General features: G+C 42.4%; 1 protein-coding gene across 1 annotated transcript; it reads right to left on the bottom strand.

The window, feature by feature from the left end:
- Nucleotides 1-1819: 1819 nt before the first annotated feature.
- Nucleotides 1820-27437, bottom strand: f5 (coagulation factor V). Its single transcript, XM_080786564.1, has 25 exons — nucleotides 27242-27437; nucleotides 26829-26911; nucleotides 25671-25793; nucleotides 22079-22291; nucleotides 20597-20755; nucleotides 19744-19965; nucleotides 19065-19230; nucleotides 17617-17797; nucleotides 17437-17533; nucleotides 16466-16671; nucleotides 15961-16108; nucleotides 15255-15467; nucleotides 12304-14632; nucleotides 11990-12158; nucleotides 10891-11127; nucleotides 9208-9424; nucleotides 8327-8506; nucleotides 7531-7647; nucleotides 7355-7426; nucleotides 5953-6038; nucleotides 5059-5214; nucleotides 4600-4744; nucleotides 4337-4488; nucleotides 3563-3745; nucleotides 1820-2714 (listed from the first exon to the last, which is right to left on the bottom strand). Exons 1-25 carry the CDS (start codon nucleotides 27403-27405, stop codon nucleotides 2568-2570), a joined length of 6165 nt encoding a protein of 2054 aa, XP_080642690.1. The 5' UTR covers nucleotides 27406-27437; the 3' UTR covers nucleotides 1820-2567.
- Nucleotides 27438-27955: the final 518 nt, after the last annotated feature.

Raw genomic sequence — 27955 nt, 5'->3', positions numbered from 1 at the left:
CAAGGTCTGGAAGAGCAAATGTTACCGATGTGACAAAATGGTACATCTTGTAGCAAGCAATTGTTGGAATGTCAATTTTAGGAAATGTGGCAGAAAGGGGCACATGATTGAACATGCTTGTAAAAGTTAGCACATGATTGAACATGCTTCTAAAGGTTATATAGGGAGCTGACAGAAAACAATGAAAGGCCATATACACACTAAAGCTGAAAGCAGCAGTGTATGTACTTTCAGTTACTGGGTTTCCCCTCTGCTGGACAGAGAACAAGGTTCATTCCCTCCAGTAGGCCTATTATAGTAATACTTGCAGGCCACTGTGGTATAGCCTATAGTCCGCATGAAAGAAGTGGCCTGGGACTCAGGGATGGAAATGATTATCAGTACACAGTACGTAAATTGTAGCAATACTTTTATCTTACCACTGCTTTGCATAAGCCTTCGTTTACTCTAGTGTCAGGACATGTCTAACTTAAAACTATACTCAATCTTCGATAAGAACAACATAGATATATTTACACATTCAAAATTAGCAACATAATAAAGGGAAACTAGGTAACATTAAGCCCCTCCAACGTATGTGGCAGCCAAGTCTATGGACTTTTAATGTTTGTTTAGAGTAAATTGTAATAGATGATGCATTAGATTGTGCATTACATTCACACACCGATGGCGGCGGAAACCATGCAAGGAACCAGCCTGCACATCGGGAGCAATTATAGGTGTCTTGCTCAAGGACACTTCGACACTAATTCTGGGGGAGGCTGGGTTTGAACTGGCAACCTTGCGGTTGGCATCCGTCCACTCTACCCTGAGCCACTGCCGCCCAGACAGAGTAACAGAGTAGTAACAGAGTTTAAAGTTATATTTTAGGATTTCCCTCGCAGCCACTATATTGTTGTGCTGATGTGTTTCCTTGGTTTTGTTCCACTGTTTAGTTGACATTCATCCCTTTCCATTTCTGGTGTAACACTTTGGAACAGGTTGAACAAGGAACAAAAGCAATGTCCAAGCATCAATCAATTTAAAGCAATGCACAAAAACATGATATTTTCAAGATACAGGGAGGAAGAAAATTGATTTCACGAGTACTCAAAATATATTATATTTATGTATATTATATATTATATATATATTGATTGGGCCATGCAAGTGTAAAACTTGATCTGTGCTTTGTGTGATATCACCACCCATACCCAAATATGGTGTGATCCAAGCAGGAAGGTCTGTCTCTCTGTCTGTCTGTGGGGAATTGGCTTTTGGTGTTGAGGGGATGACATGAATGGCACATCTCTTCAACATTTCATGGAAGTCTGGGACGGTACCGAAGCAGTAGCTGACTGGGTGGTCCCCCCTTTTCAAAAAGGGGTACCAGAGGGTGTGTGCCAATTATAGAGGCGTCACATTACTCCAGTCTTTCTGAGTGACGTGATGTCATGTGATGTCAGGTCGCAGACACATTTTTATGGGTCCGTGACTGACTGCGCTAAATATTATTTTCCTTTTCCTACATACATTCTTTCATCAATTAAAAACAATTTCACCATTTTTCATTCATTAATAAAGTGTTTCATAAATAACATAAAATAATTCAAATAGCGTAGGTCCTGGGCAAATTAAAAGATTTTGAGCTAAAACGTTTGGGAACAGCTAACATACTGATATCAGGCCTCCCACATGAACTGGGCTATTATTATAGCCATGCCATGTGTATATATAACATTCTCTCATTATAGAACGTTTCCCTCCAGACCTTTAATGCTCTAGGCTTTAATGTGATTTGACAGCATTTAATTCATCCACTGAATACAGTAAAGGGTAATTAGATTTATTGACAAATAAAATAAACTTATACTACTTACATATTTACATTCATTCACATTAATTCACGACACAATGCAATGTATATAAAAGTGTGTACATTTCATCCTCCATTTTCATTTCCTACAGTATGGAAAAGGCAATAACACTGTCTGGTATATTGGTTGCAGCATCCCTGCCTAGATGGATGTAACTCGAGTCCCCCCCTGGCGGCATGAATGCTGATTTATGATACAGTAGAGATAACTGTATAGCTGTTGAACTTCTCACATACACGTCACAATGAGGAATGGCCGAAAAGCAAGACGTGGATATTTTAACCTATACAGATATCCCCGTTTGTTTTTGACTGCACGTACAGACTGGGTACGTGCGTGCGTGCGTGCGTGTATAGGGTATATGTGCTTGCATACAGTATGTATGCATACAGTATGTACGTTTGTACTGTGCGTATCGGGTATACATAATAGACTCCGTGCCAGTATATGTTTTTGAGTGGTGCAACCACTCCAAGGAACAGCAATGTCCGTGTGTCTGTGTTCACCTATATCTATGTGACGTTAATGAGCACTAGTATTATCTGAGTACCAGTAGGGGCGCTGTTTGCCAGAAACAGAGAGAGACAGTGCTGCACTGTTGCCTGCTAATGAGAGAGAGGGAGAGAGGAGGGGGGGGGGGGGGAGAGAGAGAGGGGAGTTGCACCACTCGGTTCACACGGGTGTGATTTTTTTCTTCTTGCGTGAGTTCCATCACTCAAAGTCACAGCCCAGCAGTTCTATCCTCATGGTGATGGAACTCCTCCAACTCCTGGGGAGGACGCGTACGAAGCGGGAGAAGATGGGAGGGTAGATGTAGTTCTTCACGTGACCGTTGTTGTCCGTGTTCCCGATAAACGTCTGGAATGGGAAAGTATGACGGACATGTTTTGAATGACTCCAGTCGTCGAGCTATACTACTACTGCCCAAAACGAAAAACCAGTGAGTGAGTGGACTTGTTTTCACGTTGGTTGGAAAACAACTGAACTTACAGTACATTCACCCCCTTTTGGTGTTTTAAGCGTTATGCTATACTTTATAGCTATTGAAAAATAGCAGATCTACAAGCTCATATAACGAGATCTACGAGCTTGTAGATCTTCTATTTTTGACAGTCTGACTGCTGTCTATGCAGAATCGTGTAGGACGGTTTGTTCGAATTAAACTTTCTGTCTGTGTTCACACAATATTCGAGTCTGATACATCTGACTCTCTCTCTGTGAAAATAGTTGTGAAAATAGCAGATTTACGAGCTCGCAACGTGAACTGATCTACTATTTTCACTATAGTTTAGGTCCTGGGCAAATTAAAAGATTTTGAGCTAAAACGTTTGGGAACAGCTGACATACTGATATCAGGCCTCCCACATGAACTGGGTTATTATTATAGCCATGCCATGTGTATATATAACTTTTTGTACACCATCATAATAATATTTCAATTATTGTCTCCGTGGGGCCAAAGGCATGGCTGAAACTAGATTTAGACGGATCTAGACGGATCCGTCATATTCCATCCCGATTGGCTAAGATTGACTTTCATAGTTTGCAGAGCTCGTAGGTCTGCTATTTTTGAAAAATCGAAGAACGACTGACATTTTTAGAATCTGATCTCAGGTCAGAAGGTCATCAGACCAGTGTGTGTCCAGTGGAAACCTCGTATGAATCTGATCTCAGGTCAGAATGGGTTAACAGCTGGCATACAGTACCTTTGACGTGTAGTCCGGGTCATCCGTGTAGTCGTTCCAGTGAACGCCGTCGTTGCTGTATTGCAGGGCGTAGGAGATCACGTACATCTCGGTGCCGATTGCCTTGGCACCCTGTGTGACGATGCCAGTGATCTTCTTCACCTGGGCGAGCTCCACCTGTAGCCACTGGTACATGTTACTCGTCTAGAGAGAGAGAGAGAGAGAGAGAGAGAGAGAGCGTGAGTGAGTGAGTCAGGGAGAGAGTCAGATGTATCAGACTCGAATATTGTGTGAACACAGAGTTCAATTCGAACAAACCGTCCTATACGATTCTGCATAGACAGCAGTCAGACTGGGACATTTCCATAGAGTCGTGATGATTGTGTGGTTCTCGATCCCTTAATTCCCTTCCCAAAGTCTAAGACTGACATTAAATCGGAATCATCTTTATTGTCACATTAAATAAAAAGGTGGGTATAGAACAAAATAGACGGCGATGTGAGTTACTGACCGTCGGCCATTTGAATCGCGCATGTGCTTGCTGTGTGTATTTGTCTTAATCCATTCTGGGCGGGATCCCCTTTTGGTGTTAGCATTATACTATGCTTTAGCTATTGAAAAATAGCAGATCACCGAGTGGCGTGCTACGAGCTTGTAGGTCTGCTATTTTTTTTAATCGAAGAGCGAACTCACATATAAGACATTTTTAGAATCTGATCTCAGGTCAGAATGAAAACTGTCAGGATGTAGAAGACATTTTTAGAATCTGATCTCAGGTCAGAATATGGGTTGTACCTTAGCCTGCCATGCGTTGATGGTGCCTTGCATGTTGAGCCGTGCCAAGGACGGCTTCCAGGGACCAGAGTACCAGCTGGTGGCGGTGGAGCTGGCCTTAATGCGACCGTCCTCAATCCGCCTGCTCTCCATACCCAGGGGCACTGAGCAACCTGGAGGAGGGATCGTCACGTGATATCACAGGCAGCTGCTATAGTTTGCAGAACTTTCACCACGCATCAAATAAGGTATAGTTCTCTAAAATGGGGCCCTCAATGTCTTACCGTCAAGCTCACAGCCATAGAACTCCATGCGTAGCGTGGGGTTGTTGTGAGAGTTGATAGGGTGGAGTCTGATGAAGCGGCCAATCAGAGGCGGGAAGAAGGTGTTCACCTTCGTCTCATAGGCTTCCTGGTTCCCAGGGAATATCTAGGTAGACAGAGAGAGCGATTGTGGGTCAATTATCTAATGTGATCCTGGACTCTACACACTCTCCGCCAACCTGGGGAGAGCAACGGACTTGAACTCATGCTTCCTTCATGCCTGAGTGTCAAAGTTGCACGTTTGCACGTTCTAATCATCAGCATGAAGAGATTTTGTTTAATTATTATTATTATTATTATTTTATTATTTTAGAATTACATTTTAATGAATTACGTTTAAGTTAAAGTGACCCAAAACATGTTTGAACGTGAAATATCTCTCTAACTGTGTGGACTGGCTCTACTGTAACTTCCACCCACCTTCCTGAATCTGTTGCTGTCGCCCTTGTAGTAGATCCACTTCCTGCGGTCGGTGCTGTAGGAGACGGTGTAGTTGGTGACGTATTGATCGTACATCATCTGCCTGGCTCCCTGCGTGGCAACCTGGCTGATCACCACCGGCCTCAGGAAGTCCACCTGTGGCAAAGGGACAGGGGAGACATCAGACATGGACATTATCAAGGGACAGGGGAGACATCAGACATGGGGACATTATCAAGGGACAGGGGAGACATCAGACATGGGGACATTATCAAGGGACAGGGGAGACATCAGACATGGACACATTATCAAGGGACAGGGGAGACATCAGACATGGGGACATTATCAAGGGACAGGGGAGACATCAGACATAGATACATTATTAAGGGACAGGGGAGACATCAGACATAGACATGGGGACATTATTAAGGGACAGGGGAGACATCAGACATGGGGACATTATTAAGGGACAGGGGAGACATCAGACATAGACATGGGGATATTATCAAGGGACAGGGGAGACATCAGACATGGACATGGGAGACAACGGACAGGGGAGACATCAGACATGGACATTATCAAGTAAGTAAGAAAGTACATTTTATTCATATAGCACTTCTCACAGAGAAGACTCACAAAGTGCTTTACATACAGATAATAAAAAAACGAAATAAAACAAGGAAATGAAAGCAATTAAAACAGGCCTATACAATTTATCGCAAACAGGACATGAGCAAATAAGAACAAAAACATGGAAATCAAGACAGGAAGGCCATTTATTGTGTCCCCTATTGACTATTCCATACACATGTCAATATAACACACACACACACACACACACACACACACACACACACACACACACACACACACACACACACACACTGTAGGTACCTGAATCCAGTTGTGTTCCCCCTCTGTGCTCCATGCATTGTATTTACCCTGGTTGTTCAGTCTGGCCAAATGAGGTACCCAGAATCCTACAGAGGCAGACATGTATTTATATGCTTTTTGTATCCCCATTAAAGGCCCGTGCCCTATACACAGACAATGATTGGGAGAGTGCATACACTTTACAACACCTGCTTCCAATTCATTATCAATCAGCCGGCTTGGAAGTGGCGGGTCAAGTTGTAAAGTATATGTTCTATTTATTGATACTGTAACTGAAATTCATTGCTGAAGTATAGAGCGTCGCAGTCCCTCCCCCTTTCAGAACAACGAGTGGCCCAGGAAATGAATCGCAATGCATTTGTCCCATAGGCATTTCGTGCTTTAGTTATTTAAAGACCTTTTAAGCGTCGTACGAAGCCAACTCTTGTCGTGACAAATCATGACCACACACACAATATTTCGGGCCAAACAAAGAATTAGAAAGTAGAAAAAAACGGCAGGTTAAAACCCTTTTTGTTGTTGTTTTTCTTCTTTGTAATTATTTGTTTGGTCCAAAATATTGTGTGTGTTTTAAATGTATTAATAGCCTATTGATTTGAAGTTGAATTGGTTGTGAGTCACCTCTCCCCTCTGCAGTGGCATTCCTGTTGATTGGGAAGGTGCCAAGTGCTGCAGAGGAGGAGGGGCGTTTGATTCGAGAGCAATCTTATTTAAAACAAAACTATAGTTCGTGTATGAATGGACGTCTGGAATTTCATGTTTAAGTTAATGGTAAAAACCTTCAGTAAGGGTGTGCTAACTCATTGGCCTTTTGTTTGCTTATGGTGAGTTAATTGAATTGCCAATTGCTGTGATGTGGTTTGGTATGTCTCACTCCTATAAAAGGGAGCCTGCAGGTGATGTGTGGGTTAGTTAGACTTTGGTTGACACACAGGTAACAGCCTAAGTGAGAGCTGCCAGGGCCCTTTGGAAAGTAAGGGTATGGCCTGTTACAGTTTATGTGTGTACAGCTGTTATTTTGGCCAAATCTTGTTATTTGTCATCGTCTTTGCCGAGGCTGCACTGTACTATAATCTGCACTGGACTGGAAAGGTGAATAAAAAACGCTAAAAGGGCATTCTTGTCTTTTTGGAGCCTTGGCCGGTCGGCCTACTTCACAATATTTATTTATTTACTCAGTATTTAGCGTGTATCACAGGTGATAACTCGGACGGACGGAGACAGGCAGGCGGAAGGAATAAGAAGAGTCATAAAGGGCCGGGGTCCAAATAGATAGATTAGTTACATTAATTAAGAGATCTATATTCAATGCAATACTTTTACAGGCCACTGTGGCTGTGATACAGTAGGACTATGAAAGATACAGTATGTTACTAGGAAGGATACTATACATCATGGTTACCTCTGGTATGGTTAGCAGTGATCTGATTGTCTTTCACACTCCCAGAACTTAATCCCAGGGGATAGTAGCATTCTAGGAAAGATACATGAGCAATGTTACGGAATATAAAGTAACAACAAAATGACAATGAAATTGTGTTCTAACTTTGGTGGTCTATAGTGTTGAGTGGCTCGTACCTTTATCGAGAACCAGGAAGAGGGTCTGCATGCCGTTCTGCTGGTTGAAGCCAACCTCTGTCTCCAGCTGCCAAAGGCCAGGCTTGGATGGCTTCATCTCCAGAGTGGCAAAGCCCCCTGGGACAGAAATGGCAAGGTGAGGGGACATATTTTTGGCACAAGTGCTTATTTTGGGTTACATCAATAGTTTTTGCTGTACGTTATACAATATAAGAGTTTACAACTCGAGTCTCAACAAGCAGTCTCGTCAATGGTGTGTGCACAGCTCAGAAGGCACGGGAAGCACACACGCATGCTGCCCTGTACCTAAAGGACATTTCAGACCCCTTTTCCACTGGTTGGTTCCCAATGGGAACCGGTTCAGTTCTTTTTGGTTTTTAGTCCATGAGCCAGAGCTCCAAAATTGGTTGGCAAACTATACCCTATATTAAATTGTTTATAGGATCAATACAAGTAAATTAATACATGATAACCCTTCCACAGTAGTAGCTTTCTCATATATCATATCTCATATATTTAAATATTTAAAATTTGTAATACAATAAATCATTGTCTTCGTGTAAGTACTCAATTGGGGAAGTTTAATGGTGATAACAATCTAATATAGGTATGGTTTTGCACACTCAATTCATAATTAACGTTTCAATTTTGGAGCTCTGGCTCATGGACTAAGAACTAAAAAGAACTGAACCGGTTCCCACTGGGAACCAACCGGTGGAAAAGGGCCTGTGAGTGCTGGTGATTTGAAATTCGGAATAAAACCTATACATCAGACTGCAATGGAAGCGGCGCTAACCAGGCAGCAGCGGGAAGACAGCCTGTCGGTGACTCTTTGTCTGCTTGTGGAGGAAGGTCTGTCCGTGGAAGTAGACGCTGTGAACGTCCCTCTGAGATCCCATGTTCAACAGGTGCCAGCGAACCATCTGGTCTGTGTACATCCTCAGCCCCTTTAGGCTGTACACGATGCCATTGATGGCTGGGGGACACAACACCGGAGACATCAGTGATGGACAATAGTAATCAACATTCTAGCTATTCTATTTGTAAATGTATTTAAAGTAGTAGCTGGGTGCTTGATATTTATATTTTGTGGTTAAAACTAAACGTTTGTTGTTGTTGTTGAAAGGTTAAAGCACTATATTCTGATAGTAATCATTGCTATACATTAGTTTAACAAAAAGATATCACGTGCCCTTACCGTACCTTTAATAGTTCTTAGTATATATGCAGGGGAAGTATTTGACACAGATGGTCAGCTATATTCTTGTGAAATATACACAGTACAATACTCTTGTCTATGACAGTAAGCAACTAAGCATGGACCCAACACTGAGGATTTCAGTCAATCAACGGAATATAAATCTGTGAATTATGGGAGCGTTCTTACACGGGAACTTGTTCTTACACCAGCTCAGTGGCCTTGTGGTTAGAGTGTCCGCCCTGCGACTGGGAGGTCGGGGGTTCAATCCCTGGCCGAGTCATACCAAAGACTCTAAAAATGGGACCCAGTGCCTCCCTGCTTGACACTCAGCATCAAGGGTTGGATTGGGGGTAAGTCCCTGCGACATACTAGCGTCATGTCCAGGGGGTGTACATGTACATCAAGCTGCCTCACGCTACAGAAACAGGAGAGCTCCTGTCCTATGGGCCTCATGGCTCGGCAAGGCTACTACTTACATGGGAACTTGAGGTTCTCTCTAAAGTTGGGGTCCCTGACTGCCCTTTGGTTGGTCCTCTCCATCATCTCCCGGTTCCTGTCGTAGTACCAGCTCCGTGTCTCGTCGAAGGTCATGAAGAGCAGCACAAACTCCCGCATGTCGAGCAGCTTCTGGCGCAGCGTGCCCTCCCGACACACTAGCAAGGGCCCGATCAAACCGGAGTGGATATCCCTCTCCTAGAACGTTTTGTAATTTACAGTATTCAGAGATATTCTTACATGAAGATTCAGTGATATACGTGTATACAGGTGCATACAAATATATAATATTGTGGGGAAACATGCATATATTCTAGATTCATTGCATAAAAGTGAAACCTTTTTTCTTTTAATCTTGATTATTTTTTACGGTATAGCTCATGAAAAATGAATAAATATTAGTCATTTTCGAGTTACACAGCTTTTTGTCATAACTCGTGTCACATTTGCCATTGACAATGAAAGGAGAATTTACGCCATATGTATCCGAGCAAATCGACATGTTACGTCATGATGATGTACGATGATAAGAGTGCCCCTCACTTCACACGGTTTATATTATAATTTTTCATTTAAAATATTAGTCTTGTATAATAACAAAAAAGAAGAAAGTTTTATAACACAGAGATGTCAACCTTCCGAATTTGGCACCTTTCCACCAGTGTTGTTTTTGGCAGCAAATTTCTATTTTAGTTTAGTCATAGTCTTTGGACTGAAACTTCATTTAGTTTTAGTCATATTTTAGTCACCTGGAATGTCTTAGTGTTAGTCTAGTTTTAGTCGACTAAATGTCATAAGATTTTAGTCGACTAAATCTACAGTTGATTTAGTCGACTAAAATGTATTTTGGCGGGTCTTGATGCCGTCGTAAGGAGTGTTTTTACACTTGCTGAAAATAGCTGATCTACAAGCTCACAATTGCGACGCGTTGTGAGCTTGTAGATCGGCTTGTAGATCGGCAACCAAGTGTAAAATGACTTATACTGGATCTCTTGTCCACTAGTCCCTTCCTAACATTTTAGTTTTTATTTGTCGACGAAATTGTCAGTAAATTTAGTCATCGTAGCTTAGTTTTCATTTAGTTTCCATTTGTTTTTGTCAGTGAAAATAAGTAGTCGACGAACATTTTTCGTCTTAGTTTTAGTCGACGAAAACAACACTGCTTTCCACAGTGCAAAAACTACTAGTAACTGGTTTGCTGACGATCGGCTTTTTGTGCCAACACAAACATTAAATGTGCAAACACAAACGTTGTGCCAACACAAACATTGTGCCAACACAGACGGGAAGAGGTGAGACACCATTACCAACAATGCAGACGCTATCAAAGCAAACCAGGGCATGGTGGCATGATCAAGTATTGAGTGCATAAATGGACAACCTACTTTTCAGATGGTCAACATTTCTCTATTATAAATATTTTTTCAATGTAATATATTCTAATATTTTGAGATACTGGATTTTTGAGCTGAATTAATCAAGATTAAAAAAAAGAAAAGTTTGAAATATTTCACTTCATGTGCAATGAAAGTTTCACTTTTCACAATATTAAAAAAATATATATATATAATTCAAGAAATCTGATTGAACTGACAGTAGACGTTTACACAAAAGTTATAATTTTCAAAAGAAATACTTATATTACTCTATTTTTCTTTACTCACAGGATTGACCCCAGAATAGTACGCCCAGGTCCGACAGGAAGACTCGTCTTTCGATGGGCCGACCCTGGCAGGGACCTTCCACAGGTACGTGAAGGTGGTGTTGGGTTGAACCTCATTGTCGTATTTATACCAGTATTTAGACTCGTCGTCGTACTCCAGGCCCTCGGCCTGCTTGTTATAGGTAACCCCATTCGGGTGCAAGGAGAAAGGACGACTGGCCTTGTTTCTGAAGATCACCTACAATCCAGGAAGACCACATGAGTGGATAGTTTAAAATAATCCATATTTGAGCTCCAAAAGTGGTCTAAAGTGGTATACCACTCCACAAAAAGTGGTATATACCACTTTTAAAAGTGGACCATATGCCTCAGTTTAGTTATTTGCACATCATTGCTCATTATTTCATATTTTGTTCAGTTTTTTAAGATATTTTTGAGGCTTTTCTGCCTTTATTGATAGGACACAGTGAAGATAGACAGGAAACGGAGAGAGAGAGAGAGAGAGAGAGAGAGAGAGAGAGAGACTGGGAATGACACGCAGCAAAGGTTATCGGGATTGGGACTCGAACCCGCGACATGCTGTCAGGCATGCGCCTATACGTGTGGTATGTGCCGGCTGGACCACTAGGCCAGAGGGCGCCCAATATTTCATATTTTTATGTTTCTTTTCATAAATCAGTGTCCTATATTTTAGACTTTGTCATATGACATTGTCGTGCAGAAGTAGATGTGCTATTTCCGCTATACTTTAGGGATGCTTGTGTGTGTGAAACTGTAGTTGCACTATAACTTCACACTCATGCTTAAGCCCTTTCCACACCTAAGCGCAACGCGGTTTTGCGCCGCAGACAGATGAAGCTGTGATGCGTGTGCGCAGCTGTTTTTTAGACAGCTGGTGGGTGGGAATCAAGCTCCACCTCCGCGGACGATTGACGCGGAGGAGAGCACTTTCCTGGGAATCTGGCCGTTGCGCAAGTCGTCTGCGGAAGTGGAGCTTCTTTTCCATCCACCAGCTGTCTTAAAAACCCGGTTTTGAAGCTGTGCGCAGCCGAAAACGTGTGCGGCTCTTTTGATAGTGTGGCAGCACCTCTATAGCTTACCAAGATGCTCTGTCCAACTTCGGCCTTGATGAGCGGCCCCAGGATGCCCAGGTGCTCCTCCAGCTCCCCCCGGAGGTCTGGGGTGGTGAAGTCACTGTCCAGGTATTGCCGGAACACAACCTTGGTGAACTTGGTTTCTTCCATGCTTTGAAGCGTCTTCTCTTGCCGCCTGCGGTGAAACGAGTTAGTGTACACACTAGTATGTATGTATGTATCTTTGTTCACAGTTAGTATTGTGCATTTTTAGCAATAATATCCTCAAGCATGCCATCTTTCTTATGGCAGTGCGTGTCATTCCTAAACCCGGTGCTTACCTATGTCCATAGCCGCCATAGTCCCAGACTACTTCCTCTGCGGAAATGAAGTACGTTTTTACGTTGGTGCCAGCTGTTTTTAGGTAGTATTTAGTAGTCTCGTCCAGGGTGATTTCTTTTTGTTTACTGTAGGGGTCTATGTAGGACACGTACTCGTACTCGTTCTCTTTGACGTCGTCCTGTATGTCGAGATGATCGGGGTCTTCGCCGGGTACGTATAACTGATAGTCTCTGAAATCGGGCCGTGGCACACCGATGACCACCGGCGTGTTGATCAGATCTTCCTTGCTAGAGATGGACCGTGGCTTGCTGTAGACGGGCCGTGACCCACGCGGGGACATTCCTGCAGGGTTGAGGCCCCGTGGGGATAAAGAAACTGGTGGTCCAGTCCTGGCCTGGGGCTTGTACGCTATCCTCCGCCTGGTCTTCATGGCATGGCCTTTCTTGGGCCACTGTCTGAGGTTCACCGTCCTCTTGGGTTTCTTTGTCGTGGTCGTGGTCGGGGTCGGCGGAGCGGTTGACTTTGGCGGATCGTTTGAAATATACTTGATCATGTGGTCGGGCAGCTCCATGGGGACCGTCCGGTGTGAACCGTTGTAGGTCCAGTTGTGTTCCTGAGAGTGGAGGGAGGTGGTTTTGATCGCTTCCGAGCTGTTGTTCATTAGGTAGATGACCACGTCCTCACCGCTGTCACTCCCCTCCTCAAAGCTGCTACTGTCTGGAACATGGGGACTGTCCCAGACGGAACCTGTAGATTCACTTGATAACACGCTCATATTATTTTCATGTTGATTGGAATCAACGCTGGAATTAGTTTCTTCTGAAGAGGAATTAATTGGATTTCCATACTCCTGTCCCGCTGTCGTGTTCTGCATATCATGTACGTTGGTCACATTACTGCTTCCTTCCACCATCACTTCGGTGCTGGTTAGGTTGAAGCTGTCTGTGTTGCTGGTGTTAAAATGTGAAGCCGCAGCGCTGGAATTGGACCATGAATGGTTTGCTACATCTTTTGATATATTAAATGTTGCATTATGATTCGCCACTGTTGCGTTCTCAATGGATGAAACTGCAGTTAGAGATACATTGCCCGTTGATGAGACATGTTGACCAGATGTTGGATCTCCATGAATGGGCGTCTCACTCTCTGTCTTGGCCCCTGCATCTGGGACCGCCGTCTCCCCTGTGGTGTTGGAGGTGTGGTTAAGAGCAGTTAAGACGTCTCCTCCTGTGATTTTGTCCTCTGAATCCTCACCCTGGGTCATGTTTGCAGAACTCTGGTTTACACTCTTGTCCTCCAAGACCGAGCTAGCATGTCCTGATAACGTGTCCGTGACATTGCTAGTGTCTGTCGTTATGTTATCTCTAGCAAATGATGAACTCACATTATGAATTGTCTTGTTGAGTAGACGTGTTGATAAGGCATGTTGACCAGATGGCAGGTCTTCTTCCTTCATGGCGGTCTCGTTGTCTGATGCAGACGCCATCTTGGCCCTCGCATCCAGGAGCACCATCTCCTCCCTGTTGTTGTGGTGGCGATCGGGTTCAGAGTAGTAGAACACGTCTCCTCTGGTGATTCTCTCCTCCGAATCCCCACCCTGGTTCGTGTTCACAGAACTCTGGTTTACACCCGTTTGGGTTAAATTAATTCTCTTGTCCTCCACGACTGAGCTACCATGTCTCGTTATATGTTTTGCTTCTGTAATGTTGTTCTCTCTCAGCAGTACACTGGTGTTATGACGTGTGTTGTTCTCTGCCACAGAGATGTTGTGAAGAATTGAACCACTCGAAGCAGTGCTATTCTGTGTCTGGGTTTGATTTTCACCGATGCTTTGGTTCAACACAGTATTCGTCGTGTGGTAGGAGCCTTCAGACTTTCCCTGCTCAGAGTCTACGGTGCTATTTGACTCAGGCTCTGAAGGAACGGTGTCATTCCCATTCTTTCCCTTCTCAGCGGCACCCACACCATGTCCAGACACGCCATAGTCGAAGCCGGAGAGATCCAACTCCTCCATATCCGAGTTTTGGGACTTGTTCTTATGAGACCTGAGGCCGAGTTCTTCTGCAAACATTGCTGTGTAATCATCAACCACAACCTCTTCCTCCTCCTTGTTTTTTAACATTAACGCATTGCTTGCCTCCTCTTTTTTCTCTTCTTCTTCTTCTGAACTAGGAGGCTTCCAAATCGTAAAGTCTTCCTGTTTGCCTCCTGTTTCCTCGTAGTCTGAATATTCATACTGATAGTCACGGAAGCACTCCACATCCCGGAACTTTACTCTCATCCCTTTGGTTGTCTCATGGGAGTTGAGGGAAGCCAGGAGCCAGATGCCTGGTTTAAAGGAGACATACAGTATGCATTGGTCATCTGTGGTCTATATTTGGCCACCTGACCCTATCATCCCTACTCTGGAACCGAACATTTGGCAAAAATATCTGTTTTACAAGTTCACAGCGTGTTGCAATGCAAGCTTGTAGATCTATCTATTTTTGTCTAAGAGATTTGGGGCTCCATTTTCGTCACTGCTAAGCCCCTTATCCCCAAACTTCTTTTACTTTTTTACTATTTTGAAAAACATTTTTGAATAGTTCAACTAGCCAATCTACATTGACACGTTGTGAGCTTGTAGACTGGTGATTTTAACTATTCAAAAATGTTTTGCAAAATAGTAAAAAAAAAAGGCTAAGATGTTTAGGGATAAGGGGTTTAGCGGGGACGAAAATGGAGCCCTTGGTGATCCCTGGGGGGCTCTGGTCAATGAAGTACATGGGGTGTAAGTTGTACGTATCTGTGATGATGACATTATAATTAACACTGAACCCTCATCTATGCTAAACCAAAGGATTGCTTTAGCTGCAAATGCTATCAGACTGATCTGAGAGGATTACACATTTTACAGATCACAAACAACCGTGCAATGTTACATAAAAAGTCACTGTAAGCCACGACTTGCCAACATTGTCCATGTTCATGGAGATGGTCTCTCCAGTCATGGGGAAGAGGCTGAGGAAGTCCTCCGTGCGCTCATTCAGCTCAAACGTGTGTCCGTAGAAGGTGGCCGTCTGGATGTAGTCCTGTGCGCCTATGCTGGACATGTGCCACGTTGCAATCTCACCATTGCAGAAGCCCAGGGTCTGACCACTCTCAAACACATAGCCATTGATCGCTGCAGGGACAAAACATCAATAAATACTGTAATATATGGGTCAGAAATACAATGGTAGGCCTACAAGGGGGTTCCAGGTGGTCCCCAGCTACATGATGGAGAGTTGGTAACCCTTATTTAGATCTTTAACCCTTGAGAGCATAACATGAAACCATATTTTACGCTCTTAAGAGTTAAATTCTTGTTAATCTGCAGTACTTAATTTACAAGAAATATACACAATTAGAGAATTTAAAATAATTATAGCCATATAATAATGGAATTGTGAACAAAATCTTCTCCGACAACAAAATATTCAAAGTTTTGGGTCCGAGAGGCTCACATTCTGTAATGGACCTTGACATGAAAAGGGTTGAAAACAACTGATGTAAATTCATCACACAAATCCGGTTGTATGATACTGTAGATGGTAGGCCTTTGATGTGATATGGTGAATAAGACATTTTGAGTACTGTACAGTAAAAGGATGATGAAGATTTGTAGCAGAACTCACTGTGCATAACATTAGATTTATAAAAGTCAGGGTCTGCCTTGTTGACTCTGGATAGATCACTGTAGGTGCGAATGTTCTTATCCAGGTACCAGCTCTTGTTTTCATCAAAGACTGCAAACATGGCATGCTGCTCTTTGTCTGATTTCAGCTATAAAAGAAAAACATACAAATATAAACTGGGTTCATCTAAGCAGGATAAAATAAAACGGCACTGGAGAGAATTCACACTTTGTGTTTTAGTGGCCCCAAGTGGCAGTAAGGGGTAATGTCACACCAACATTTCACTGCTTGTACATGAGTGAGTGACAAATAAACCCTTGTGTTGAATCTTTCGTAGTTTAGCTTTAATACTGTTATTACCGTTAACTGTTACAAGTATTTTGTTTGTTATGCAAGTTCTCTGTAATATTGACACATGCTGACAACTACCACGTTATCTAAAAAAGTTAAAAAGTTTCATAATGCAGATGTCTTAGTGTCTGTGTGAAACGTGTGAGTACATTACCTGCACATTTCTGACATTGAGGGACTGACTCTTGCAGATGAGGATCGGTCCCACGAGTCCTGAGGCGATGTCTCGAGGTGTGTCCACCGCGCTGTGGTACATGCGCGTGAGACACCGGGAGTCTCCCTCCAATGGCTCGTCCTGCTCCACCACTTTCCATGTGTAGACGTGAGTCTGGCCCGGCTGGACACCATGAGTCTGGTTCCCTGGGAGGACACAGGCAAGTATCACTTCTATTCAGTGATGGATAGCTGCCAGGGCAAATGGGGTATGTGCCCTGATGTGAACATAAAACCTAGCAGACACTACACAGTATACATTATGTCTATCTACAGTAAATAACATAACATATGTGAACAACAAGTACTCAACATACATCTGCATAATGTAGTATAACTATTATATATTGAAAAAGACAGCAAACTAGTCATACAAGGAATGAGGAGTGCTAGAGGGTGAGTCTGAAAAGGTTTATTCCACAGCTTGGGAGCCAGGAAATAAAAAGGTAGATTTATTGCTGTGCATATATGGGATTCTTCATGAGAAATTAGATCAAATCTAGGACGAATTCAGCATTAAGCGCAATTTTATCATGGAAAAGGAATGAACTGCATGTATGTTGGCACTGAAAAGCCGTTTCCCAATGTTTGTACTGTATGTATTCTATAAGCAATATAACAGAGTTTGTGTCCCCAAGTCATGATAATCCATCTCTGTTTCTATTCTATCCTATACATTTGTTATTTTTTAAAGTGGAGCGGACAGCCCATTAAAACTAATGTTGGAGGAAAGACAGAGAGATTTGTTCACAGCAGAATCAGAATAAGATGCCATGATGCTCCACTCTTTGTTGTGTTGTGTTCTATGGTATTCTGTTGTGTTTCCATTGAATTGAAATTGAAATTTGGTCTTGGCTGTGTCCAATGAATAAATGTTACCTCTCAAAACAGAAAAACAGAAAGACACAGTACCTCCCGCTGGGTAGTTGACCCCTTCTTGTGATTTCTCTATGGTCAGTCCATGTGGGTAGATGCTGTAGGGCCTGGAGGCCATGTTCTTGAAGTAAATCTGATAAAGACAGATGGACGTGAGAGCCAGTATCTACAGTATGTGCTATAGTCAGAAGGTGAGTCGTGGGAGTGTGATGTCACCTTGATAACGTCTCTGATCTGGGCTCTGATCACTGGGCCCAAGATGCCAACCTCGTCCTTCCTCTGCTGGTTCTCTGCTCTCACAGTGAACGTATCGTCTGTGTACTGCGTGTACAACGCCTTCCTGTACTTTCCACCGATTCGATTCAAGCCTGGTGTCAGGTAGTCTAACTTGAAGTCCCTAAAACAGATTTATGGATAGAGTGACAGGTACACAGACAGACAAAACAAGCAGCCTTAGTACAATAGTTTTCCACTCAACGCATTTTGATGGCATAGGATGGCTCCGGGTAGAAGAAAATGGGGCTGACTTTCAAAATTGTGAATTCAGCCCTGCCCTCTGTGCCCTCAGTCCCCATTTACTTAACTGATTACCTCACAAGGGTGAGCAACTCTCACAGCCACAAGAGGGAGTATAATGATCTGGTGCCGCCCACATATAGAACAAATAATGGGTAAATTCACTTTCCACAGCACTGCCACTCAGGTATGGAATGCCCTGCCCCCTTCCCTCAAAACAAACAAATCACTGGCTTCCTTTAAAACCGGTCTGAAAAATCACCTATCAATGTCAGCGGGTCAAAAGGAGAGAAGATGACTTCCCAACCGCCCTATACCCCCCTCCGAGTGATTTATTTGTATTTAGATGTTTTTGTACTTACACCTGTAAATAGTTATCATGTTTTTGAGGTATCTCGATTACTGTCATCATTGTGTCGTGAATGAATGCATGGGACCCGAATGGAAACAAGACCGCAAGGTCTTTTTCCGGTGAGATCCTTTTTAGAGATGCACCGAAAGGGAAATTCTTGGCCGAAACCGAATACCGAATATAGGAAACAGTTGGCCGAAAACCGAATATCCAAATATGATTAATATTATATATATTTTTTCCTACCATTGCTGTCATGGCCGTACCTTAAAACTACCTGATTTATGGCAAAATAAATTGTTATGGCAAAACTTAACTTAAATAATAATCACTATTATGGGTCCATAAAACATTTATTCAGCTCTTTTGAATGCATTAATTGCATACACTATTCGGTGATATTTCTTCTGCCAGTATTCGGGCCGAAACCGAATAGGCCGAAAATGCATTTTTAGCCATTTTCTGACGAATATTTTCTGCGGACGAATATTCACTAATCCTTTTGGATAAATGTGCTTTGACTGTACCATGTACTGTTTTGCATTTGTTATTGTCTAATAAAATAATCAATCAATCAATCAACGCTATACAAAGCAGCTTAAATAATAAAAATAATCCCACTGTGAAGTGAGGGGCGCTCTTATCATCATACATCATCACAATGCACGCGATTGAGGATAAAAAGTCAGGACAGAGAATTGAGGACGATGCGATGATGTACGACGATAAGAGCACTTCACACGGGTGTGAATTTCATTTCATCAAGGATCAGATCAGTGAATATAATTTATTTTACTTGTCAATGGAATCTGGCATGTTGGGCGCGTAGTTCCAGATGATCTCCTCAGCAGCGATGTAGTACTTCCACACTTTGCTCTCACGTCTTTGCTGAATGGTCAGCCTCTGCTCGGGTGCCATGAAGCCAGCACAGAACTTCACATCCACAAAACCATGCAGGCCGGCTAGAGGGGAAACAATTATTGATAAAAGTGCAGTAAAGGTCCATTCGAAGGTACTTCATTGCATTTATAATATCTCGATGCGCTCTCTACCTTACTTGACTACTTGTAAGGAAATTTAATTAGTTCAAGAGGTTGTATAAACGTACTATACTCTACATGCTTCATTTTTGTTATACCAGTTATACAGTAAGTAAGTAGCCTTGTCGAGCCATGAGGCCCATAGGGCAGGAGCCTATCTCCTGTTTCTGTAGCGTGAGGCAGCTTGATGTACAAGTACACCCCCTGGACATGACACTAGTATGTCGCAGGGATTTACCCCCAATCCAACCCTTGATGCTGAGTGTCAAGCAGGGAGGCATTGGGTCCCATTTTTTGTCTTTGGTATGACCCGGCCGGGGATTGAACCCCAACCTCCCAGTCTCAGGGTGGACACTCTAACCACAAGGCCACTGAGCTGGTATACAGTGGAAGATACCAAATCTGTAGTGTGATAAACAGAACGCATGTTCATACCTTCCAGGTGTTTGGTGGTGTGTGAGGACAGCATCCACCTGCCAGGGTGAACAGCTGTCATGCTGGCCGTGGTGGCAGAACCACTGACCAGGCCCACAGATGACACTTTGTGCCCAGCCTGCTGAAACACCTGCCCGTTCATATGGACAGAGAACACCTCGGGCTCTGAATTCATGCCCATCAGGTGCAGGCTCACAGCGCTGTGAGCACAAATACTGACATCTGGGGGAGGGAGAGAAGAAAGCCACAGGTTATCTTAGGGGCAGCGGTGGCCGAACGGTTTGCGGAGCGGTCTTGATATCGGAAGGTCGCTAGTTCGTATCCCCGGACCGGCACGTTAAAATTACCACCGCTGAAGTGCCCTTGAACAAGGCATTGAACCCCTACCATGAAATGTTCTATGAGCAGGGCCTGGCTGTAAACAAGTTCTTGAGCTTAGTCCAGTTACCCTGGGTAAACATTGTAACTTTCTTTCTTATCTATTTTCTCTTGAGTTTACTGCCAGTGCTATTCGCATGGTCACATGTGGATATTTTGGCTGATTAAATTTAAGTCATTCATATTTTTTATTTTATCAATGAATCATTCACAATCATGTTATAGTTTATCAACTATTTTAGTTTCTAAATTATTCACACTGATTAATCAAATAATGGAAAATAACTTGACAGATGAATTGACATATTAACCAATTATGAAAATAATTATATCGGGCAATGTGAACCACAAAGGACCGATGTGTGACGTAAATATGTTGTCACACAGCAAAAATAGCAAATCTACAAGAGCTCAAAACAAGTCACAGATGACACCATTGTGGACAGAGAATACATTAGGCTTGACTAAAACTGACCGGGAAGGGATCCACTTGTGTATCCATTGATGGTGTATTTGACTTGGTTGTCTGTGCCGTGGCCTTGGCGGTACCAGCTCTGTCTCTCATCAAACACCCCAAACAGGAACACATATTCGTGGTGGAACCGGAACTGTTCCCCCAACTCGTCCAGACTGCCTGTTGAAAGCCAGAAATAGACACAGTGAGACAAACGCACAGACCGACCATGGAAGAGAGCGGAAATAAAAGATAGGAAGAAGAGAGTATGGCGTAATGGGGGGAGAGAGAGAATGTGTGTGAGTGTTTGGGCTAAATACTGTATTTCCAATACTATTTCATAACTCATTTCTTCCCAAACATTGTATCACAGTTTTTAAATTCAATAATCTTGCAGATGATGGTTGTGATGGCATTAGAATCGGTGCACCTGGCTTCGCTGTCTTTTTAATACTGCATGTTGTTTTTGCAGACAGAAGCCCTTGTCCAGTGGGGTTCTTTCTTATCTGTCTGCATTCCGTTATGTTGAGCTATTGCAAGCAAGGTCATTCCCTCCCTTTAAAACTCTTGTAATCTACCAACTCACTGAAAGACACTGAGGCTCCTACAAGGTCTCAAAACGTACTCTAAAGCTAGCAAACAATTTACAATTTAGGCATTTAGCAGACGCACTTAATCCAGAGCGATTTATATTAAGCAATAACAAAAGCATGGCATACATCACATATATAAAAAGTAGTTATCATGAATCATGTATAAAATAAGAACGTAACAGTGGAGTATCTATGTAAACTATACATATACTATATTATACATGTGTACTATAAAGTGCTATGACTACATAAAATGCAATTCTAGTGCGGTCTATGTAACAAGCTATAAGTCTGTTTAAAATACTATCCAAGTCTACATAAAGTACTATCTAAGGGGCTAGGCTAGGGTAAGTGCTACGGGCCATGGTGTAGTCTGAAGAGGTGGGTTTTCAGACTATGGCGGAAGATCGGGAGTGAGGCTGCAGTTCTGACTGTGATGGGAAGTGCATTCCATAGTTTTGGAGCCAGAAGGGAGAAGAGTTTGGGACGTGTGAAGGTACCTCCAGCTTCCCTGTGTTCTGGGCTGATCTGAGTGCGCGAGAGGGTTTGTAGGGTACGATCATACTTGTGCGATATGGGGGAGCCATGCCTTTGGTTGCTTTGAATGCCAGCATCAGAGTTTTGTATTCTGTGCGGGCAGCGACCGGGAGCCAATGGAGGGAGCGGAGAAGGGGGGAGACATGTGAGATTTTTGGCTGGTTGAAGACCAAGCGAGCTGCGGCATTTTGGATCAGTTGGAGGGGCTTAAGTGCACATGCCGGTAGGCCAGTAAGGAGGGAGTTACAATAGTCAAACATTAAACAAGACAGAGTGATTGTGTTCAGTGATTAATCTCACCACTGTTCATTAAGTTGCATGTTGCATAATGTACCTGGCTTGCAGATTATGGTGGTGCAATAGTGTACAGTACCTGGCTTGCAGATGAGCAGGGCACCAACGAGGCCTGTGTTGTAGTCCTGCACCATGCTGAAGTGGGACATATAGGTGTAGGTGAGACAATCTGGGTCATTTATCTGGGGGGCCACGTCTGATGTCAACTCCCAGTAATACGTGTGCTCTCCATTGGGTGGTACCACGTCATCCTCCTTCTCCTTCTGTGACGTGTTGTCAAAATACTGGGCTCCTGGCAGAGAAGAACAGCTCCAATCAGAACATATCATCATGATCCAGGAAAGAATATTAATAACCATTTAACTAAAAGGTACACTCAGTACTCGATCTGCCAAGACCATGGATGGAACTCCTATATTCAGCTATAGTGTAGATTCTTGTCCTAACATAAACATGAAATGCCATTGACAATGAATAGAGAATTTCCGTCATGTGTCTGAGCAAATCAGTATTTTTGTGTTAACAAACATTAAATGCCATTGACAATGAATGGAACAGAGCGCCCCTCACTTCACACGGGTGTGATTTTACTTTTTACAAAGAATAAAGTGAAATATTTCAAAAATATATACAAAACTAGAACTGCACTCTGCCGAGTGCATACTTGCTTGTTGCACACTAGTAGGCCATAAATGGCCTACTAGTGCGCAAGCAGAGCGCGCAAGTACTTTCGACCGCTGGAAACTATCACATCTCAGTATCTCTGTGAAGGAACGTTTGAAATGTATAATCATTACGTGTAACTATTTTCTACCTAACTACTTTTTTACAGAAAAATGAATCATTTATGTGATGAAAAAAAGGTATATAAACTGGTATATAAACTAAAATATATTATACAGTATAATTATTTTATTACTTATTGTAAATTGTCAATTGTTTTAAATGTATTTCATTTTGTACTATAGTGATATTAATACTAAATCATGATCAGAGTAATATGTGTCTCTAACTTCAATTTCTGTAATAATACTTTCAAATTTGTTGAAATATACATGATCTAAAATACTTCCGAAATCTGTAGTTGGATTTGTATCTCAGTGATGACGTAAGAGAAATGGTCATCTGTGTAATCTGGTCCCACCAGATACCACATTACGTCATCGTTGAGAGCTGGGACCAGAGTACACGGTGTGTATATGTATGACTAGCTCTCAGTGATGACGTAAGAGATATGGTCATCTGTGTAGTCTGGTCCCAGCAGACCAGGCACAGATTTACAAATTACAAATCACATTACAACTACATACAGAGTATGTAGTTGTAATTTGATTAGAAGTATACTGTGGTTACTTGGTTCCAAAAAGTGAAGCCAAGTTTTTTTCAACCGTAAGTCTGTGCCTGGTTTGCTGGGACCAGTTACAACATTACGTCATCGTTGAGAACTGGGACCAGAGTACATGGTGTGTATATGTATGACTAGCTCTCAGTGATGACGTAAGAGATATGGTCATCTGTGTAGTCTGGTCCCAGCAGACCAGGCACAGATTTACAAATTACAAATCACATTACAACTACATACAGAGTATGTAGTTGTAATTTGATTAGCAGTATACTGTGGTTACTTGGTTCCAAAAAGTGAAGCCAAGTTTTTTTCAACCGTAAGTCTGTGCCTGGTTTGCTGGGACCAGTTACAACATTACGTCATCGTTGAGAACTGGGACCAGAGTACATGGTGTGTATATGACGTAATGTTGTAACTTGTAACTTGTAACTAGTCCCAGCAAACCAGGCACAGACTTACGGTTGAAGAAAACTTGGCTTCACTTCGAAGAGACCAAGCGAAATGATTACTTGCGCGCTCTGCTTGCGCAAGTAACTACATACAGAGTATGTAGTTGTAATTTGATTAGCAGTATACTGTGGTTACTTGGTTCCAAAAAGTGAAGACAAGTTTTCTTCAACGGTAAATCTGTGCCTGGTTTGCTGGGACTAGTTACAACATTACGTCATCCTTGAGAGAGTACATGGTGTGTATATGACGTAATGTTGTAACTTGTAACTTGTAACTTGTAACATTACGTCATATACACACACCATGTACTCTCTCAAGGATGACGTAATGTTGTAACTAGTCCCAGCAAACCAGGCACAGATTTACCGTTGAAGAAAACTTGGCTTCACTTCGAAGAGACCAAGCGAAACGATTACTTGCGCGCTCTGCTTGCGCAAGTAATATGTGAAATAAAATGCATGGAGGTACATCCAGTGTGCTGTGTGCACAAGAAAACTAGTGCAGGGGTGCAATGGGGTTGTCCTCACTTCCTGTGTCAACCGGAGTCAGATTAACATTTGACTCATGCTCAAAACATGCTGGAGGTTTAAGCCTAGTAGAGCAGTTAATAATTTAAAGAGTTTCCCGTACACAAGTCATGGGGTCTGTTACGTAATTTCAGTTATTAAAATAAGACCGTGCCATCCTCGATGGTTTTAAAATGCCTGTGTTGTGTACAGTCAGTGTTAAAATGTATTATATATTATATATAATTATATATAATATATGAAACAAGGTTTTCCTCTCTATTACGTGCATTGAATATTACCGTAATTAAATTGTGATTAGTCTCTCGACCCCCCCCTGATCCACAATCCCAGGAAATTGTTTCTTATTGTGTGTATGGAATGACACAGATTGAACAGGCTTAGCAGGGCATGCTGTTGGACTTCAGTACTGTTGACTGCCTTAATCTGCTTATCCTAGTTAATATTGAAGAAAAGGCCAAACACAGATGTTTGTCTATTGCCCAATTTTGTGTATTTAAATGAATCAGTACTTCAAGAGCACCCAGAGTAGCCTAGGAAAAACCATTTGCTCAGTTTTTTTTTATAGCATGTCTGGTGTCCTTAGGGGTTCTAACAGATGGGCGAACCTCCGTGGCCACAGTAAGCTGCCACAACAGCCATGACACATGTGTAGTCGTGTTTAACAGTACCAACCCTCTGACTGTTTTCATGTGTAGCCGTGTTACAGTTTAACAGTACCAACCCTCTGACTGTACCTGTAGTGGTGTTTAACAGTACCAACACTCTGACTGTTTTCACATGTGTAGTGGTGTTTAACAGTACCAACCCTTTGACTGTTTTCACATGTGTAGTGGTGTTTAACAGTACCAACCCGCTGACTGTTTTCACATGTGTAGTGGTGTTTAACAGTACCAACCCGCTGACTGTTTTCACATGTGTAGTGGTGTTTAACAGTACCAACCCGCTGACTGTTTTCACATGTGTAGTGGTGTTTAACAGTACCAACCCTCTGACTGTTTTCACATGTGTAGTGGTGTTTAACAGTACCAACCTGACTGTTTTCATGTGTAGCCGTGTTACAGTTTAACAGTACCAACCCTCTGACTGTTTTCACATGTGTACTAGTGGTGTTTAACAGTACCAACCCTCTGACTGTTTTTCACATGTGTAGTGGTGTTTAACAGTACCAACCCTCTGACTGTACCACATGTGTAGTGGTGTTTAACAGTACCAACCCGCTGACTGTTTTCACATGTGTAGTGGTGTTTAACAGTACCAACCCTCTGACTGTTTTCACATGTGTAGTGGTGTTTAACAGTACCAACCCTCTGACTGTTTTTAACATAGTGGTGTTTAACAGTACCAACCCTCTGACTGTTTTCCGTAAGCGATCCCATGTGGATGGATGCTGTATGGCCTGTCCGCCATGTTCCTGAAAGTAACGACAAGGACCTCTCCCACTTGACCCCTCAGCGTGGGTCCGAGTAGGCCTGCAGAAAATTGGGTTAAAGTTTAGTTATTAAGGCTTCAGCCCACTAGCACTCCTCACTCAGTCTTCACACACTATACTACTAAATCAATTAGTAGCACTATTTTATGTATGTGATGAGACGAGATATTAGTCTAATACTATAGTGGTCAGGAGGTACAGGCACATCCCAGTAAATTCAACGGGTGCTCGAACAAAATAAATAAACTGAAAACGAAGAAGGAAGTCTGCACACTGTTAAAAGCTCCCAAAAAACATTAAGTACTAGAGCGGGAAAAAACATACGTTTCGAAACGTTTGTTTTTTCTGCTCTGGTAATTTAAGTATTTGGGGATACTAGTCTAATACCCCACAATCAGTATCCTTACTGTGTGTGCTGCAGAAAGTAATACATTATATTGTGACAATTGATGGAATATTATGTATATTATAACATATGTATATTATGTTATTGTGTGTCTATGCTTGAACACTTGACCCACATTATTAGTTGTAGGTTGGTTTCCCAGCAGAATACAGTTCATTCAATCAACCCAGACATGTTGTACAATGTACATACTGTGACAATGTATAGTAGTTATCCTCTCACAGGGCAAAAAGACCCATGCTGTCACAATAGGCGCCTCAGGAAGTATTGAGAAATGAACATACGTCCATAGCAATGTGTTCAAGTGTTCAAGCGATGACTGTTAACCCATTAGTTCCCATAATTCTAAAGGCGACGGACGCACAGAAATGATGATTCAGTGTTAATAACCGTTTGCATTGTTAACGGATGGGCGAGGGACAGTTAGGATCGATTGCACCAGACTTCATGAACTGCCACTCTGTGTTTTTGTATTGCTGAGATGGAGAGCAATTTGGACGCCCAGTAACTCATTCTGTCATATTTTAACTTTATTTGTTTGTTGTCATCAAGAGCTATCTACATCACAATGCGGTTAATTTCCACATTTATTCGTCTGGGTGGGAACTGTATTGGGAAATGCAGAAACCAGTTCCCGGTTATGCAACTCAGACAAGACAGCACGTTTACCTAACCAGGAGGGATGAGTCTTTGCCTGCTTGAAGCCTCTCTCATACTCTCTGAAGACCACTTTCTTATGGGTGTGACCAGACCTGGTATAAAGGTGGGGAACAGTGACTCAGCAATTCTCATACTGTATATCAGCCACACCAACAACAACGATTGAACATTTTAAATTAATAACACGTCAAATGACCCTGAATAGTTGCAAATGAGATCCATGTCCACTCCGAAATGCCTGACAGCCCTACCGGAGTTGTTCACAAAATATACACCTCTTATATAATAGAAAAGAATATATGTTAATTAAATGATCAAATGATTGTATGAAATGATTACACAAGACCACATGTAATCCTAATCTAATTAAAAGCATATCAGGCATGGCGACAAGACCATCTAGTAAACATGATAAACCCTACCTTTGTGGTCCATCGCCTGAATAGTCCCAGTCAATCTGAACAGCGGCAATATAGTAGTGTCTCTCCTTGAGTTTGTCCTCGTGAGCTCTTATGATTGAGAGGACAGTGAGAAGAACCAGGACAGGCAAGAGGCAAGGAGCTCCTGCCCAGGAAAAAAGTCTCATATCTAAGGGTTGGAACTCCTGGTGAAAATGGTCTGTTCTGGAAGTCAGGAAACTATGATCTGACAGAGGTTCACTGTGTGCTTTATCTAACACTGACACATGCACCGTCGCACGTACACGCGCACGCAATATACACTCATGCTCATGATACACGTTTAAACATTATGTCCGAGGGCAGTGAACTGCTTTTTTTTCTTTCACTATCCTAATTGAAACCATGTGCATTTTGCCCCAAACCACTAGGAGTCCCTCCTAGTGGTGTGTCTATTCCCATAATCTATGCAAAGAAAAACAGTGGGGATGACAGATTTAATTATATGACGTATTTTGACCACAAAATGTCTTCGGAAACTTTCCAAATTATGTTCAGTTCCCAAAACATTGCATAATTTCATTTAATAAGACACAGGATGGTCGTAAGATTTGTGATAGGAAAGAGAATAATAATTGTGTTAACCCCTCTGGCTCCCTCTATTCTTAAATGCGACATATAAAACAAACTAATGATTTTGTTCACAGACCTTTTGTTCTTGTATATACAATCTAATCT

This window comes from Protomyctophum bolini, assembly GCF_963924005.1.
Source record: "Protomyctophum bolini genome assembly, chromosome: 16".
Classification (NCBI taxonomy): Eukaryota; Metazoa; Chordata; class Actinopteri; order Myctophiformes; family Myctophidae; genus Protomyctophum; species Protomyctophum bolini.
This window is presented reverse-complemented; position numbering and strand designations above follow the sequence as displayed.

Coding starts and splice junctions, on each gene's coding strand:
- f5 (XM_080786564.1), bottom strand. CDS start 27,405: ATGAGACTTTTTTCCTGGGCAGGAGCTCCTTGCCTCTTGCCTGTCCTG. Junction 17,798..19,064: donor ATGCCAGATTCCATTGACAA/GTAAAATAAATT, acceptor AATCTGTTTTAG/GGACTTCAAGTTAGACTACC. Junction 6,039..7,354: donor CACTGCTAACCATACCAGAG/GTAACCATGATG, acceptor CTGCCTCTGTAG/GATTCTGGGTACCTCATTTG.